The sequence below is a fragment of the Pezoporus wallicus genome, unplaced genomic scaffold (assembly GCF_028554395.1).
Source record: "Pezoporus wallicus isolate ANWC-B61680 ecotype Strahan unplaced genomic scaffold, APGP_CSIRO_Pwel_v1 contig_7339, whole genome shotgun sequence".
In the NCBI taxonomy this organism is placed as follows: domain Eukaryota; kingdom Metazoa; phylum Chordata; class Aves; order Psittaciformes; family Psittacidae; genus Pezoporus; species Pezoporus wallicus.
Window position 1 is genome coordinate 485,103 of NW_026636333.1, and position 14,907 is coordinate 500,009.

At 37.1% G+C, this 14,907-nt stretch overlaps 1 protein-coding gene across 9 annotated transcripts in view; it reads right to left on the reverse strand.

Moving 5' to 3' along the window:
- The window catches only part of CDC42BPA (CDC42 binding protein kinase alpha), a 179,900-nt gene that overhangs the window by 64,967 nt on the left and 100,026 nt on the right, over window positions 1-14,907 (reverse strand). For 8 of the 9 annotated variants that reach the window (XM_057400046.1, XM_057400045.1, XM_057400039.1 and 5 more), the window contains exons 7-14: window positions 13,341-13,434; window positions 12,332-12,532; window positions 11,499-11,747; window positions 8,707-8,786; window positions 7,472-7,638; window positions 6,890-7,012; window positions 1,991-2,124; window positions 135-377 (exon numbers count right to left, since the gene is read on the reverse strand). In XM_057400046.1, coding sequence (XP_057256029.1) covers window positions 135-377; window positions 1,991-2,124; window positions 6,890-7,012; window positions 7,472-7,638; window positions 8,707-8,786; window positions 11,499-11,747; window positions 12,332-12,532; window positions 13,341-13,434 — 1,291 coding nt within the window. The remainder of the gene's footprint in view (window positions 1-134; window positions 378-1,990; window positions 2,125-6,889; window positions 7,013-7,471; window positions 7,639-8,706; window positions 8,787-11,498; window positions 11,748-12,331; window positions 12,533-13,340; window positions 13,435-14,907) is intronic. The other variant, XM_057400043.1, reaches the window with a different exon arrangement.

Here is a 14,907-nt window from a genome sequence, read left to right on the forward strand (position 1 = left end):
TTCTTAGCAAACAAAATCTGTACTGCTTGAAACAAAGAATTAAAGACTTACAGTTAACATAGAAATTATTTTGCCAGAAAACCTTACATATAGCTACTATTTCATAGATTCTAAACAGACTTCTCACCACTTACTTCTTTTTTAAGTCTCTCTGTTCTGCGTAACTCTTGCCTTAAACTTTCTACTTTCTGCATCACCACTTCCATTTCTTCCTCCTTATCTCGGAGCTGGCGGGCAAGCTTTTGTTTTTGGGAGTGTAAGTCTGTCAGCCGCTCGTTCATCTCTGAGAACTCCTGCATTGCCAATTTCCGCTGGCTGTGTGCATCTTTCAGCTCTTTGGCTTGGGATTTTAATCTGTCACTAGACTCTGCCAGTTCCTACAGTTTAAGAAAAGAATGAAGTAACAAACCTAGAAAGGTGCAAGGCCAACTCTGTGTCTGGATGCGCATCTAACACTTTCTCCGGAGTGAATAGAAACTACATATTCATGTCTTTTCATGAATGCATCAATGACACAGATTATATGCCTCTACACATAAAGAAAAACGCCAGGATTTACTCTATTAAAGTTAGTAAAACTGCATAAATGTAAACCAAGTAGGAATGTACTCCATTATTACAGGTTAAACACAAAGGCTTTCAAGCATCTGCATTAAAATATAAAAATACCTTGCTTTCTTAATTAAAAAATATTATTAGCATAGTTTTTCAAGAGCAACTTAAATAAAAATAGTACTTATCATAGCTGCTAAATGATTAAACAAAGTTTTTGCATTAACTGAATGGCAAAGTCTGCTCTATGAAAATTTCTACTTCAGAAGCTTTTGAAAACTGACCTGCAATGGTGAGTACGATTTTCACACACTGTACCTTAGTATCAAATGCTACAGAAAGCTTGGCAACAAACCACTAGTGATTAACAGCCATATATGACAATCATCCTTTTAAAAGATCTCACACGAATTAACAGTGCTAGTGCTGTGATAACTCTACAGCACAGTACATTCACAAAGCTTGCTGTGACCTAGATCTGTGCTACTACACTACGAATGAAGGACTACAACAGCTTAAATGGCTTAATGATGTTCAGCCAAACCGGACCAGAACAGAGAAGCAAGGAAAAGACAGTCTGAGGATGAAAAGAGCAGCAGGAAGAATTATTAATATTTGGCTCTGTTGTCATCTGTACAAATTTAAAAGCATTTTCTAAGGTTGTTAAAACAGGTCCTAATCGCTACATGTTTTAGAAGAGAGATGGTCTTTCTTCAAGAAACTGGCAGCTTTCAAGGTTATAAGAGCCTTAAGGGTTAAAAGAAAGTGTTAAATACAGCTGCCACATCAATATTGAGTGTGAACTCCAAAATACTGGGCCAATATAATAATGATGAGAAAAAGGCTAGTGTATTTCACACCTGATTACAGGTTGATTTAACTATGAATATAAAAACAAGCCATGAAAGACGGTGTTGTAAGTAAGAAAACAAGGAGACATAAAAGAAGAAACAAACCCCAGTATTCTTTAACTGTAGCAATTTCAAATTACTTTTCAATCTTAAGGTTTGGGCAATTTGTCACATCTCTCTTCCAGAAACACTTCTGTGACACAGCCTTAATACCATATTCTTGACATTTTTTCCCTGCTACAGTCTTGCCCATACTTCAGATTGTATCAGTCATCTGCAATAAGTTCTGCAAACTACTATAGTTATCACCTTAAGCTGAAGCTGTAAAACCTTTGCAAGCACCAAGCAGTTTAGACCATGGAGTTGTTCACTATCTGGAAGCAGCCACCTAGGACCACCCAGCAGTCATATACACAACATGTTAAATAACGTCCTTGTCTTCAAAATAAAGGCAGAAAGCAAAGTAGGTCACGCTACACATTTATTATCTGCTCATTAATTTTACTGCTGAACATTATTTCAAGCAAAATGAACAAAAATAAAATAGTCTTCAGGGTTTACAAGAGTTGCTGACAAATTGCTTTTACCTTATTAAGATCTTCTCTCTCTTGCTTCAGCGTTCTGACCTGTTTCTCAAAAGCCTTTATTTGTCTGGAAGCATCATCCAACTCCCGCCTTGCAGTGCTGGCCTCTTCTAGCTGCTGCTCTAGCTGACCAGAATCTAGAAAAAGCAGCAGACATCTAAATATCTTAAGGAAAAAAAAATGAATCATTATTCTAGAATACCATAGTCTAGCTCCTTGAAGTCCCCTTCGCTATTTGTTCTGGCTTCCATTTAACCACAAAAGAACGTAGTTCTTATCTGGTTTAGAATAGGGAGTAGGTTGTTTCAACTGCCATTATCTGTTTTTACTGTAACAGAATAAAAAGCGATAACTTGCTGCAAAACAACACAGAAAATGATAACAATTTGTCTTTTCGCTTTATAATAATCATGCACTATACATAATTCTGTAATGCATGCTTTAACATGACCTATACATTTGACTTTTATGCACTGTGATGTAATATATAATGCATCTTTTATTACACTGTAATTATAAACAGTCTCCCTCCTCCCCCCTCATTCTCCCAGAAAGAAACAGTAAAAATAATGGGTCACTCAAGAGCTGGCAAGTGTTCTCCTGTCAATACACTTAAAATGAACTTCAGATGATTTTACTTATTTCTAGTATGACAAATAGTTGTGTTTATGTGATCTGCTTTATTACATCTATAAATACAGGCAAGCTATTACAACTATCACCAAGTGCCAGTTACACGACAGTACATTTCTACACCACAGCAACATAATATCATATAAATGCACTGAAACGCTACAACATGGAAGGCTGAAATGGCAAAAATATGGTAACTGAAAGTTTCTAGCTAGTGGGTGTGTTTTATCCTCTCCTAGTCCTTCACTGAAAAACAGGAATTTAGAACAAGATATAAATGCAGGTGGGTTAATTCCAAGGTCTGTGAAAACACCGGACATTTTGCCTTTGATTTTAGTTGTGGCAGGTCTTCAGACCATGTGGTTTTAGCCCCAGAACAGGAACCCACCTATACTCTTCTATATTCTTTTACTACATTTTCATAAACGCAACCCAAAGAGACTGGCTCCTGGAGAAATCAAATATAAAACCACAGACATTTTGAAGAGCTGTAATTTCTGAAACACAAGAATTTTATAAGAAAACGAATACCATTAGCTTATACCCAGACAAATATTCACTATTGTTTTAATTCATTGACTCTTGTTTAAAAACTTAAAAGAATGCATTTAAATAAGAGACATAGCTCAAAGTCAGAAATTATCAACACCCTTTCTTATGTAGCCTACTCTGAAGTCACTAGCAAAAAGAAAGTTTATATATGGCTCTGCTGAGCCAAGATAAATCTCCGTGCATGAACTACTTTGTTCCACTGCTCTGTTTTCTTCTTCCATCGCTGCCCTTTACATATTTGGCAATATTAAAGATTCCTCAAAGTTTTCTCCTATGTAACTTAGCGAACAAAAATTACAACTTTGACCTCAGAAATTGAAAGCAGATGGGAGCTTGTCATTTCCTGGAAAACCAGATAGACAAGAAAAATGTATTTTTCTAAGGTCCCCCTGGTGACACTCCTGAATTTGACAGGATTTCGTGTTCATTTTTTATTACCTTTTTAAGCAGGTGTTTACTCTTACAGCTCCAGAAGAGGCAGTAAAACAGGTTAAAGAATATAACCACAAGCTAATTGTGACATATGTGTAGTAAACAGTAATTTTCCATCTCATCACCCTAGTTACTGCTAACATTTTAGCTAATATATGCAAACACTCACTGTAGGATGTTATTGCATTACATTTAATTGTCCAAGAGATGAGCCCAAAGCATAAAATTCAGCTGTGCACCTGACCTGAACCTTCTTAAAGTTCATCACATCCAGATTTGGAAATTCAGGTTATTCTAAAAGCCACCCAGAAAACTTGGAGCTAGCTCCCTTAAATTTGGAAGCATTCAGACATGACCCTCGTTTGGTTTGTGCCTGTATTCTGTCATTACTTGAGTTCCAAAATCTATCTCACAAAAATAAAACCCCATAAAAGCAAGCAAACCAGAACATTCTCTTTGCCAATTTGATAAATTTTGCCTACAACTCAAGGCACAAATTGAGAGTCTTCTAACTAGTGCCTGTATTGTCTGGACCACACAAGGCATTCAGTATATACTTGGAAAGATCTAAGTTCTGCAGTGACTGGGGATGGATAAGACAACTTTACATCTTCCTCATTTGACCACATTATTTGTTTCCAACCCCAAACTAAAAGCACATATTGTATCTAGCAATAAATATACAAACGTATATGTAGCGTGAAGCAGAAAATTCTTAGTGGACAGTTAACAAAAAACCTTCTCAATATTAACCACCTTCACCAGACACCGACAGCTTTAAATTTGGAAAGAGGCATTGGGCGTACTGGGGAATGTTACCACCCTTTTTTTCCCCCTTCCATTACCAAAGGAAGGGAACAATACATTCAGCAATGAACTAAACTCTAAGCTGCAGCTCAACAGTCAAGAATAAAAAATAATTTAAAGCTGATCCTGATGCTTTTCTATGAACGGCTGGTCCCACCCAAAAGCTGGTCTTGTAAATGTTGCTGTTCTGTGGTCTCAAGGAGCCAAAACCAGAGCCAAGGACTGCTGCAGATCAGGGGTTTCTGATCCTGTTGTCTTTTTCCTCCTTACAGCAGCAAGTGGAAGGACATGTGGCTGGAGAGAAACTTCACAGAAACCTTTGTGCTGGCATAGTGCCAACATGGCATCACTCAAACCAGAGGGATCCTCCCTGAGCTAGTTAAGCCCTGTTCAGATCCAAAACTACTGCTTATTGTACAACACAAAACTGCTGCATCATGCCAGAGCAGCTGTCCAACTGTACATTTATAACAGACTTACAGACTACACAATTTTAACAACGTATAATCTACATGCTGCAGTCTGCAGTTCATACATAGGATGTTTCTCCCCCATAACGGAGTGGCAGAGCCTAAACACACCAACCAAATGTCTGGAAGTTAAGTTCAAGTTATTCTTTCTGTGGGTGTTGCTGCTGGCATTCCTGACACTTCCAGGAACTGAATGAAGTCTTTTCACAAACATAAACAAGAACAAATCCTTTTTGTAGTTTCCTCCAACCTTCCTCTCTTTGAAGCTACCTCTGCTCTCAAGATCCTATTTTGAAGAAACCATTAGGGAGCAGGAGAGCAGAAGTCCTATGCTGTGAATCAATACAAGAGACAATTCCCTTTAACTTCATTCAGAGCATCACATCAGGAATACTGACTACTAGTAGCAAACCTTTAAAGTAGGATATAAAGATATTAGCTACACAGATGGCAAATTCGTTCACTATTAGCTATATACAACCTGGTGGTGCAATAAAAGCTCTCCCTCTGGAAGTTCTTAAAACATGAATTGCCAAGATCTGGGACAGTAAGGCTGGAAAAAGATGGACTTGAATACATCAGGTATCTCTGAATCTTCCCTTAAGTGTCTCCAGTAACCTCTTTAAAAACACAGAACACTGGGCTAACTAGATCTTTGCTTTTTGACTAGTTTGAGAGTTCTAAAGAAAGGCAGTATGACATTAATTAAAGCAACTGAGCTCTTTGTCTGCACGGATTTCAAAAACACTTTTCAATCTTAAAGTACTGAGATAGTTGATAGCCAAATTTTTAATTATCTTTGTGAGCTCTCAGAAGCAAAGGAATTAAACTGAAATGAAATAAATGTTCGGGTTTGTGAGAAATGAGAGCTCGCTAACAGCAGAGCTGAGAGGTGGCTCTTCTCCCACCCATCTCCCTTTCCTTGTATGCTTCTCCTGTCCACATTGTGCTGATTTATCAGATCGTAAGTTGATTGAATTCTTTTTATCTAGATATTCTTTTCTTGTTTAATCGAGTGAATTAAAGAGAGTCTGGTGCATGCACAGTGAGAGGAGAGTTCATGCAGATGTGGGCAGGACCCGCTTCAGTGGCACGGTTTTGTTCGGTCAGTTCTGCTGCTCATGGAACTGCAGACTTGGTGTCCTCTCTCATGGAAAACATCCTTCATTACTCCCTGCCACTTGAAAAACCCAGTATCACTGTAGTTCATGCACACAGACCACCTCCCAGATAACCCAAGCTTTTCTAAAAGTACTGTTCCAAGATAATGCTCAGAAAACCACATCTGCAGCTTGAACAAGCTTTTAACTCCACATCCAGTTACAATGCAGTCACTAACAGCACACTACAAAACTCTGTGGTTTCAAAGAAAATATCATCAAAATTGCAATCACATCTCCCAGACTTGGCCCATTCAAGGAAAATTCAGCAGAAAATAAGATACTGAAAAAAATCAACTGATGCTTAAATCATAATAAAACATCCTTCTATCAAATAGTTTTAATACTATTAAAACTAGTAGGCTGGAGTCTTCACTCCTCATGTTTACTCACATAAGCAAGAAACAACACCTTCCTTCCAGTTTAGTAGACATGTATCTTCACACTCTTGCAGTACACAATGCAGGAGGAATGAGGGGGGGGAAAATCCAAACCTAACTACTACTATGGAAATTGGTCATGGTTTCACAGGGTACAGCCTGATTCACATCCATGTAAATGAGCAACACCGCAACTTAAAACTTGTGGAATTTTACCACTAGTAACAGTAGCACAAATCATTGAAATCTTCCTTCTCCCTTGCAACTGGAATTACTCAAGTACTGAATATGAAGTTGAATTTGTAGAAAATGTTGAGCTACCAATGATGAGTGAAGGATAAAATAAGTAAAAATAGACTGTGAGGCTCTCTTAGAAAGCAGAGTAGAATGAGTATTACATTAGGAGAAAAAAAGTCATGCTATAATATTGTTTCCTGTTACATTTTTACATTAATATTTACAACATACCTGTTACCTGTTTCTTCAACTTTTCAATTTCTTCTTTCAAACTTTTAATTTCTAGATCTTTGCTTGCTGTTATTGGGCCATCCACTGTTGAGTACTGCAGAGCCTGGACTGTCTGGGTTGACTCTAGAAAAAGATGGAAGTGGGGTACAAATTACATGCCTGATAATCTGAGGGGTTCAAAGATATATTATTAATAAATCAAGACATGCCAAATGACTCTCCACTGAGGATTCTACAATTCATAACTTCCAACTGCTGCCAATTTTTCAGTACTTGTCAGCTCGACAAACTAAGTTCTTAGAGGTTTGAAGAATGAAATCTTTATGCCAGACTAATCAAGGCATGGTGTGAACAAAGTTAGCGTGTTATCAGAAGCTGCATACATGGGATATTTTGGGTATAAACAGTAAGAAAAGTTTAATTTGTCAATGGAAATAATAAACAGAATTCTTTTGTGTTAGAAAGCTTTCCAGGAGGTACATTTCTTTTTTTCCCACAATATAAACTTACAAAGGTTATACACAGTACCTTACAAAGCCGCAAGTCAAAAAAGTGATTGAATGGATTTTTTAATGACTGTACCTTGCAGTTTTCTACTAAGTTCAAGCTTTTCCTGTTCTAGACGTCTTATTCTCCTCTCATAAGCTTCTGTTGCTAAGCTATCCTCCAAAGTTCTTTGAATGCTGGCATCAAGATCCATGGAGGGTGGTCCAGCTGTCAGTCTTAGACAGCTGCGATCTGAAAGCACACTGGGGGGAAAAATGAAACAGGACTGGATTTTACAACAGGTTGTGTTTAAAATAATTCTTTAAAATGAACCAATAAATGGTTTAAATTGTTGATGACCATGTAATTTATTATACAGTCAAATACCACTTTGTTAGTATGCACACATTAACATTTTAATTCCTTTTTACCTAGCATGATTATCTCCTCAATGCATTTTTTTGTTACAGAAAAGTGCAGAAACTCCTGAGTAAAAAGGATCACTATGGACAGTCTACATCAGCCAGGTAGCAAAGAGCAACAATGTAGATAGTTAGTAAGATTATAATAACAGTTTATTTTAAAATATTCAAGTTTCCCCAAATACTTTAACGACAACAATCACAACAAATGGTGTGAAGTTATCATATGACAACCAGGGCACACCCATACCAGAAATGCTGTGGCCCTGACTCTGTGGATACTCATGTAGTATACTCATGCTAGCATGTATGTAAAATTATGCTTTTGAAGTCCCCAGGACACGGCACATAACCAGCATTAAGCACATGTGTTTGCAGGAACATAGGCCTGGTTTTTCAATGGTTGTAAACATTACCTATTTATTTACTCTCACAAATGATCAAGAAACATACATGGATTTCCTTGGTACTGCTCAATTTAGCAGTAGAGATGCACATGACAAATATCACTTTAATACTGAGTATCAAATAAAAGTCTTTTGTTTTTTCAAAATACCCATCCAGACTTACAAGAGTGTCAAAGGACTAGAAATAAAACAATATTTAAAGTTTAATAAGCTAAATCCTTTCTGAGTCCACATATCTGCCTGTAACTTTGCCATATGCAGTTAACGTCATATATTGTCTGAAAACCACCTTTCTCAACAAAACTCCTCTGAACACAGGTACTGCCTTTCAAATTCATGTCAGTTTTATCTGCAGAGTGCTCACTGTTTTGGACAAACAGCATTTCATATTAAGGCCCAGTCATTTCTTCACTAAACCACATTCAGTGGTATCTGTTTGGTATTTGCTGGTTTCAAAGACAGAACCTTATGATATTTTGTAACTAGCCTTCAGATAACTTACCAGCTACTTGTATACGTGAAACCCACAAATGGTAAATGATGGCCAGAAAATGCTGTGTGTGATGGTGGAGGCATCGTTTCCTAGAAAAATAATAGGACACTTGAGTTAAGTAATATCCTACCAGACTTAAAAGAAAAAGATTTCTGAATTTAACCATATGTGAAGTGTTAGTGATAATATCAGATTAACTCTATCCACAATCATCCTTATCTACTGCCTAAACATGAAACGGCATCACCTAAACCCATTTATAATAGCATGCAATATACAAAAATAGAGCATGCTGGCATAAAAAATGCTTTTCTAGTTAAATAGGCTACTGCTGAAAGAAAGCAAAATATTACATGTATTAAAAGCCAATTTATTCTTTTTTTTTGTTTCCAAGAAGCTCTTGGCACAAAAAGCATCACCTTTTATACTCTTCTCTGCTATTTCATCAGCAAGGCTTCTTGCCTGTAGAATTACCAGCCCCACTTCTAACTTTCTGAAGAGAACAACAGTCAGACGTTCACTAGAAAGAAGTAATACAACAGGGTTTTCTAATCCGATTACTACTCTGACCATTTCTTACTTCATTTCTCCTTTTTCCTGCCAGACAAATAACTACAAACCAAGACAAATCTTAGAGCTCCTCCTGAGGCTAAAATAAACCTGTTGCTATATTAATCTAACCATTATAATTTCTAATACTCTTAAATATCCTGTTAAGAGTTTCCTGTTTAACTGCAAGATGCAAGGTTTATGTTGTTATACTAGAGATGGCCTTTACAGTCATCAAAAGAAGCTCCCTAAGATGATGATTATGATACTGAAAGTGCTAAAAGGTTCTAACCTGTCAGAAAAGGCAAATAAAGATTTTTTTCTAAACCCAAATGAAAACCCACTTGTTTTTTTTGTTGTTTTTTTTTTTGTGTGTGTTTTTTTTTCCATGGAAAACTTGGCAGGAGAGAACAGGGAATAAAACTGCATTCAACAGAAATCCCAAATCACCTTTTCAGTATTGGCATCAGCTGTATTATATCACAACCTTGACCTTTTTAGCAGCCAAAAATCTTCACAGCAAAAAAGAGTTCCCAGAATAAAAAGCAACATCAATGACATGGCTGGACTGTGTTAAGTACAGTCAGTCTACATTGTTGGGCATTGTGGAAACTAAGGACGAGACCAGATTACAAAGCCTTAACTTTCCACTAATTAATAATAAAAACATCACATTACAGACTATAGTTAGAAAAGGTAAAGTTCTTCAGTTCTCCTCTATATTTTATTTTCACATTTTATAGATTTAAGTTTCAAAACCATCTTTACAAATGGCTTAAGAAAGACTAAATGCATAATTGTGTGATTTAAACAGCCCCCACAAAAATGTTTAGTTACCACACAGGTAACTGAACACCGATTCTAAAATATGGCTTTCAGCAACCTGGTTTCATGGAAGGTGTCCTTGACCATGGCAGGGGGGTGGAACTGGATGATCTTTAAGGTGCCTTCCAATCCAAACCGTTCTAAGGCTCTATGATATTGTATCTACTGGTAACAATGCCAGATTCTGTAAAAGTATTTGTTTCTTTGTCAGAGATCAAAACCACATTTCCTGCTGCTTTGGCGAATTTAACTGTATAGCCACACTGACAAAATGACAAATGAAACCAAGTCTATCATGGCTATCAGAAAGGCTACTAAACCAAATAGTTAAAAGCTAAAACCCAGCAGAACCTAGCCTGCCTGAACAACACAGTTTTGCCCCTTGTGCTTATGTGAACTTCTAAAACACACATTAGAGTCACTGAATAGTAAATCTATGGTTTAAATTCATTTTTCCATGGGACCAGAGTCTCATCCAAAGTTCAGGCAGTACAATAACAATCACGACTTTTCAGCATCACCTTTTCTCTTCAGCATTGGGCCCACTGCTGCACACCATTCAAATCTTGCAAAGAATTTTAAACAAACAAGGTCTAAAAGTCTCATGGGCTTATCTATGGCGCTGACTTTTGGAACAGCAGTGCAAGAATGTGAAACTTCCTCCCAAGATACGTATGAATGATGGAGGGGAAAACACCTCCATGTTACACAGAAGGAATCTGAGGCAAAGTAATATTAAATCCAATGTCCAGCAATTGAAGCAAAAATGTAGAATACCCTCAGTCATGCAATGTCTTAGGCTAGGTTCTTCAGAGGTTCTGAGGTGGTAGGTGTGAAAAGAAATGGTAAAAACATTAACCTCCTTATATTAAAACAGAACAAAAAGCAACCTTCAGATGTTTCAAATTAGGAAGCTGAAAAAGAACTTCTAGAAACATCTCTAACAGTCAGTGGCATTGATTTTCACCCCCATGTCTAAAGCAAATTAAGAACTGGACTCAGTTTTCACAGCTGACAGCGTAATAACTCATCACAGGAGCATTCTTCCTTCACCTGCAGCTCCCTTCTCTTTCACAGCGGTAAGGTATTCACACTGCACAGGCACCTTTTGCAAGCCTCAGCCAGGAGATGATGCTCTCAAAAGGAAGACTTGTGCACTAGGAACGCTAGGAACTTGTTACTGCAAATAACAGCTGTATGTGTTAGCTAAATATGTGTAAAGTTACAATGAATTTACCAAACTGAAGTTATCCCTACATGTGTGTGTTTGGAGGATCAGCTTCCAAACTGTGAATGTACTGCTCCCTACACTTCTTCAAAGCAGAACATAGTGAACAAGCACAATGCAATAAACTGACCCTTCCATGTATTTTGTTCTAAAGTGTATTACAAAAGCAAAGTTTTCAGAATATTAATTCTATACTTACAGAATTTTTTAAGCAATCATCATCCACATCAAAGTTTGATGTATCAGTGGGGCTGCTGACTTCTGGGATGTAAGGTGCCTCACAGTTTCTAATGTTGTCCCAGTCAATCCCAGCAAAGAATGGGTGGTTCTTAAAGTCTTCTATCCCATTTTGTCCAAGTCGATGCTCTCTGCTACAAATGAGCCTTCGGATGAGGTCCTTTGCACTTTCAGAGACATCTGTCACTTGAGCAGGAAACTGAAACCTCTCCTTAAAGATTAAAATAAGAGAAAATAATTTATTACCAAGAAGAAGTTGGGAAATCAACCCTTCTTCATGAAAATTATTATGTAGAAAAAGAAATGTGCAAAAACTCTAGTTCTTAAACATATCCAATCAGGTTTCTCGGAAAAAGACTTCTCCAAAGTACAGAAGCTATTGAAATGTTTTTATTTCCTAGTTTTTATTCTATATTTAAGTTTCCCTTATACTGTTGAATTCTACTGCTACCTCCATGTGGAAGAGTATTTAAGAATCTTCTGCCAACCAGTGGATGTGCCAGAAGGAAGTAACACAAAAGGAGTGATGTAATGTAGCCAAGATTTACTCCATAGAGTGAACTAAGAGCCATCTTTCCAAATCCAGATTTTCAGTTTTGAACCGCTTTATCCTAAAGCAAAGCCATCTGCAATCCGTAACCATAAACTTACTACATGGAAACGTATTTTTTATTCTACATTTATGAACATTAACATAATGAGTACATAACCCCCCCTCATTTTAAAATAAGCTGTCAAATTACCCTATTATTCATTAAAAATTAGCTTAGAGACAGAAAAAGAAAGTGCACTAACTTTGTGGTTCATTATTTTCCCATAGGTCTCCACCAAGGACTCAGCATAAAAGGGCGTTTCTCCATAAAGCATTTCATACATGCAAACGCCCAGGGACCACCAGTCACACTCGGGCCCATACTTCCCTTTTCCATCTTCCATGGCCTGCAAGATTTCTGGAGAGATGTAGTCTGGTGTTCCGACTGCCACTGAAGATTGGACCTGTAGAAGTTACATTTATGGGACTAAAATCAACTTCCATCGTTACAGACACTGCTGTTTGGGGCACTGTGCATGCATATACAGGTTAAGCCAAGTGTTCTGGTTATAACAATAACACCTAAAGGCTTCTTGAATACAAAACTTAAGCATCCAAGGCACTACTTTAACAGGCATCCCAATAATATACTTTTGCTAAACTCTTCCAAATATTTAATAACAGAGAATGAACAAAACTGTCAATTCTTAGGCTTAGAACTGTTAAGTAATTATAGATTAGGTAACCACATATATTAACTCAAATAGTCTGTAACACTCTGGGGCATGATTAACATGCTGGAATTATATTCTAGTCACACCTACTATACACTGTGATGAGACAGAAATAAGATGACATGCTAATAACTATTTAAACAGTATATTTCTATTTAAATAGCATATTTCTATTTAAATAGCATGTCATCTTATTTCTGTATCTCATCCTGCTCATACTAAAGCTTACGTTTTCAATAAGGATTAGAGTTTAGAGCTCAAAAGAGAGATTCATCAGCAAATACCTAGTCAGTAATGACAGTATATCTTCTCTTTATTTATTCATGAGTAGACTATACGATCTAAAAAGCTTTATATACAGTAAATCCAAGCAGTGTGCAGGCATATTTTGAACCAAGGTTAGTTACATACCAATACCATTACAATTCCATTTCCTTTGACATAAAGGCACCTTTTCTCCTTCCTAGCACACATTGTAGTGTCGAGCAAAGAACTGAAAAAAAACATATTTAGGAATATCTCATTCTTTCTCATTTACCGTTCCATCTTCCATGAGTTTCAGACAAGAACCAAAATCTGCTAATCGAATATGTCCGTTCATATCCATCAAGATGTTGTCTGGTTTAATATCCCTGCAATTAAAACACATTTCAGAATTAGTACAAAGTTGTTTTGCGTAACATATAGTGCAAGCATTAGCTCTGCTGCGCTCTTAGCATTCAAAACCTGCAACAGATCAGTAGACAGAACACAATTATTCTTTTGGTGAAATCTACACTGGGGACATTTCATGGCAGAGGCTACAGACCAAATTTTAGTACTAACTGTGCAGTCAAATTCCTCTCATCTCTCACAGGTAGACAGAAGAACCATACTAGCGCTGAAATTTTGTACATAAACCTTTTAAGTCATCTGAATAGTTTTAGTGAAATGGCAGATGCATGCTTATACTGAGCTAGAAAACAATCCTTAAGGTCTACTAGAGAACAAAGGTCAACAAAACCCTACAATAACACATACACATTTAAACGTAGTGACTTTCATCAACATTTTTCTCTCATGTACACCACAGTTCGTCATGTCTGTCTGCCTCTACTGCTACTGAAAGGACCAGCAAAGCCATTGCACACACCACTGCAGCTCTGCTGGGCCAAATTCTACAGCTGTTTCATGATACACATGGAAAAAATCCTTCTATGTAGGCAACATAATAAATACTCTTATTTTGCAAATTTGACTCTTCCGGGTTTTTTTCTTTCGTGTTTTACAGATACCTGAGTACACTGAAGTACAGACAAATCATATGCTCCCGGTGTGCAGCTGACCTGGATGAAAGCATCCACACTCCCTAAGTTACCTGAGAAACATTTATTGTTCAACTTGCAAACCAGGTTCAAACGTTGAAATTCCTTTTCATTAGATAGACCCATTAAGCTACATTTTTATAAATATATGACATTACTACGTCAAGTCTTACTCCATTCTTATTTATTCTATTCACAAGGTACATTACGACTGTATGAAGTACTATAAGCACTTTCTCAGTGAAGAGCCATTTATAAGACATAGGAACAAATGTTCTAAACCAAATACAAAAGGGAAACCCTGACCTTGTTCTGTTCCTCTAACAACTTACAATTGAATGTCATCAATGGCTTTGCAGACAAATTCCAAAACATTCACAAGTGAACATATCCACATTGTACCTGAGAGGAATTTCCATTTTGTTTTTCAGGTTTTTTCTTTTGTTTGCTTTGCTTTTTTTTAGACAAAAACTGAAATACAAGCAATGTTTACAGGGAAGCTATAATGGAAAATAAAACAGCACCTTGAACAACATTACAGAAGCAATGGCACAAAGGTGTCACACTGTTATAGGCTCGGTAACAGTACGGTGTCTGAAGAAAGTACTGAGCTTGTGCTCCCCACAGACAAGCAGACAGAGCCCCAAGCTGGAAACAAATTTTCGCCAGGTTCCAAATACACAGAACCATTTACAACACGAAAACATTCAGAAATCGTACTTTTGCATCTCCCAGCTGCGCATAAAGACAGTTCTTTACAAAGCAAACCCAACAATTAACTGAGTCCATTTGCTAAATAAC